Raw genomic sequence first — 2868 nt, forward strand, 5'->3', positions numbered from 1 at the left:
GCATATAACTGCACCCAATGTAGGGCATATCTCCTTGCCAGTGGAGTAGCATCCCCCTCAGAAGGTATGCTGAAGAAAGCAAAGATGTTTATCTGGTTGTTCACCCTCATTTCCCCAGAACTTAACAGAGTGTTTCCTAAAGAGCTGCAAAAAGGACACACAGACAAGGGATGGACAACATCCCAGAAGGGGGTGGACTTCTTCAGATATAACACTCCATCATCACCCCCAGACCTGACCCAGAATCTCATTCGCCAAAATCGCTGTGTGGACAGTGCTGCTTAAGGGCCTAGGCCTTCTTTTAGTCCAGTCAGTGGGACTAAGGTCAGTAGATGTTGAGGAGGGGTCAATCCCTAACAAGACGAAGGATGAAGGAATGGATACTGGGAACGCCCAGCAGTGCCAGTTCGCTTTCTGATACCTGGTTCTCCTGCACTCTCTCTCTCTCTTGTCTGTGGGCCATCTTAGCACTTCACTGCCACGTGTCTGAAAAGAGTCATCTACACATGGTGCCTTCTTTCCCTCAGGCCTCATCCATGTCTCACTCTGCTGGAATCCAGTTTACATCCCCAGTCTTTCCACTTCCTCTTGCACCAGGATTATCAATGACCTACTTATGTCTAAGTCCAACGGGGCCTCTCGGTCTTTATCTTACGCTGCCCTGCTGACCACTTGGTCCTCCTCGACGCCTCTCCTTTCGGCCCTGCGACTGGTCACGCCCGCCTCAGTAGCCTCTCTCCAGCGTTCTGGGCTCTCTCCCACAAGGACCCCCATCCATGCGCACTGCGTCCACTGGCTTCTCCATCTGTCCCTTCCTTCATTCTCTGCGAAGCCTTGGGGAAATGGATCAAAATGGCACTGAAACCCGGGAAGCTGCAAAATCACAGCCGCCACAGGGGAGAAAAGCCGGAGTCCCTGAGCTGGGCAGGGGGCGCGGGGTGGTGCCGCGTGAGCCGCGCGCTCTAGGGGTTAGCGCCCCCGGGGCCCCTGTCGGCCCCCGCGAGGACAGGCCAGGCCAGCCATCCCCGGCCCCGCGCCTCAGAGGCGCCGCCGCGACCGGGCGCCAAGCCGGGGCCGAAGGAGCAGGAGCAAAACTGGCAAAGACAAGGGAGGTGGAAAGGCCCCAAGGCTATGGAAAGCGCGGAGAGGGCGCGGCCGAGCCGGGACCCGGGCTCCCTCCAGCCGACCGCCCCGGGGGCGGAGGGGAGGGGCCGTGCGGCCTTATTTCCGCGAGCGCCGGCACTGCCCGCACCGACCAGGGTCAGTCGAGCGCAGCATCCCTCGCCAGCGTCCATGCAGCACCGCCGGCAACCGCCTTCCGCATCCCGGCCCGGGGGCTTGCACCCCGCCGCCTCGCTGCTCGCGCTGCTGCTGGTGCTTGCCCTCCCGCGGGCGACAGCGGCTCCCGCGGGGCATGAGGACACCGGGCGCCTCCCGGACGCGGGACTCCCGCGCGGCCTCCTGCAGCATGCGGCTCGCGCTGCGCTGCACTTCTTCAACTTCCGCGCCGGCTCGCCTAGCGCCCTGCGAGTGCTGGCGGCGGTGCAGGAGGGCCGCGCGTGGGTGAGTGCCCGCGGTATGGGCGGGGGAGAGGGGGCGCGCGGGAGCCAGCCGTGCCCCGCGCTTGGCGGCGACACCTTAGCGCGCGTCTGCTCTCCGCGGCTGCGGAAACCGGGAGGGCAACTGTGAGGCGCAGGATGCCGGATGAGCACAGGGCTAGCGTCTTGGCGCCATTGAAGTTTCCGGGGAATAGAAGGACCCTACAGGTCCACTGAGGCTGTTAAGATATTTCACAGGACAACTCTCTTGACAGCCCCCGTAGCTGAGTCAGTTGCATCGGGAAACTGAGGCATGAACCCAAAGGATAACGTTTAATCTTGCCTGGAGGCACCCAGAGTTAGTGTCGGTCGGCAGCTCCAGCAGAAGTCTCGGGCGAGATTTACAAAAACTGGTAGTTCGCCTGCTGGAAGGCGAATGGACTGCCTTTTCATAATTGCAAATCACCACTCAAGAGCTCCAGGGTAATGTGGTTGGAATTGGAGTGTCAGCCTGGGCAGAAACTTTAGTAATTCAAGCGCCTGCTCTAATCTATGAGAGTGAATGAACTGAATGGGGGTGCAGTTTTCTGTAAGAAGTGAATTAATGGAAAATTTATAGTTTCATTACTCATTTCAAGGCACCAGCTGTATATATCGTTGTGTGTCTGTGGCATTACATTGCTTTTTTCATCAAACATAGGATTACGAAAGTTACAGAACGACATTAAATCTAACCCCAAAACAACATTGCTCCTTCCAGTAATTCCAAATATTCCACAAAACTTGCAGTTGCTCCTTCCACTGATTCCAGGTATTCCACAGAACTTGCAGACTCATACCCTCCAAGAATCTAGACTTAAATGTACAGTGTAAGTAGATTGAGGCTTAGAGCGTGGCAGTTGGAGTGTCCAGTACCATTGCCCTGGCGTCAGACACAGGTATGCGGAAGCTTGGAACTCAGCTTTGGTTCTTCAAAGACATAATCCGGTAACTGTTGTTGTTATTATGTGCCTTTGAGTGGGACCCGACTCATAGCGACCCCTCCTTGGATTTCCGAGGCAGTATCACTACCGAAGTAGATTGCCCCCATCTTTCTTCCGAGGAGTGGCTGGTGGGTTTGAACCTCCAGCCTTCTGGCTAGCAGTCAAGTGCCTTAGGCACTGTGCTACCAGAGCTCCTAATCCTGTAACTAGGGTTGCTAAACTCATTGAATTATGAAATCAAGTTGGACCTAGGGAGCTCTGGTGGCATAGTGCCTAAGGCATTTGACGGCTAACCAGAAGGCTGGAGGTTCAAACCTACCAGCCACTCCTGGGAAGGAAGGTTGGGC

The 2868-nt window shown here is 56.6% G+C and overlaps 1 protein-coding gene across 1 annotated transcript in view; it reads left to right on the forward strand.

Annotated features, from left to right (window-relative positions):
* Positions 1-1293: 1293 nt before the first annotated feature.
* Positions 1294-2868, forward strand: part of RARRES1 (retinoic acid receptor responder 1) — a 68009-nt gene continuing 66434 nt past the window's right edge. The window contains exon 1 of the mRNA XM_007943571.1: positions 1294-1563. Coding sequence (XP_007941762.1) covers positions 1294-1563 — 270 coding nt within the window. The remainder of the gene's footprint in view (positions 1564-2868) is intronic.

This window comes from Orycteropus afer, unplaced genomic scaffold (assembly GCF_000298275.1).
Source record: "Orycteropus afer afer isolate SDZICR_OR568_19922 unplaced genomic scaffold, OryAfe1.0 scaffold00109, whole genome shotgun sequence".
In the NCBI taxonomy this organism is placed as follows: domain Eukaryota; kingdom Metazoa; phylum Chordata; class Mammalia; order Tubulidentata; family Orycteropodidae; genus Orycteropus; species Orycteropus afer.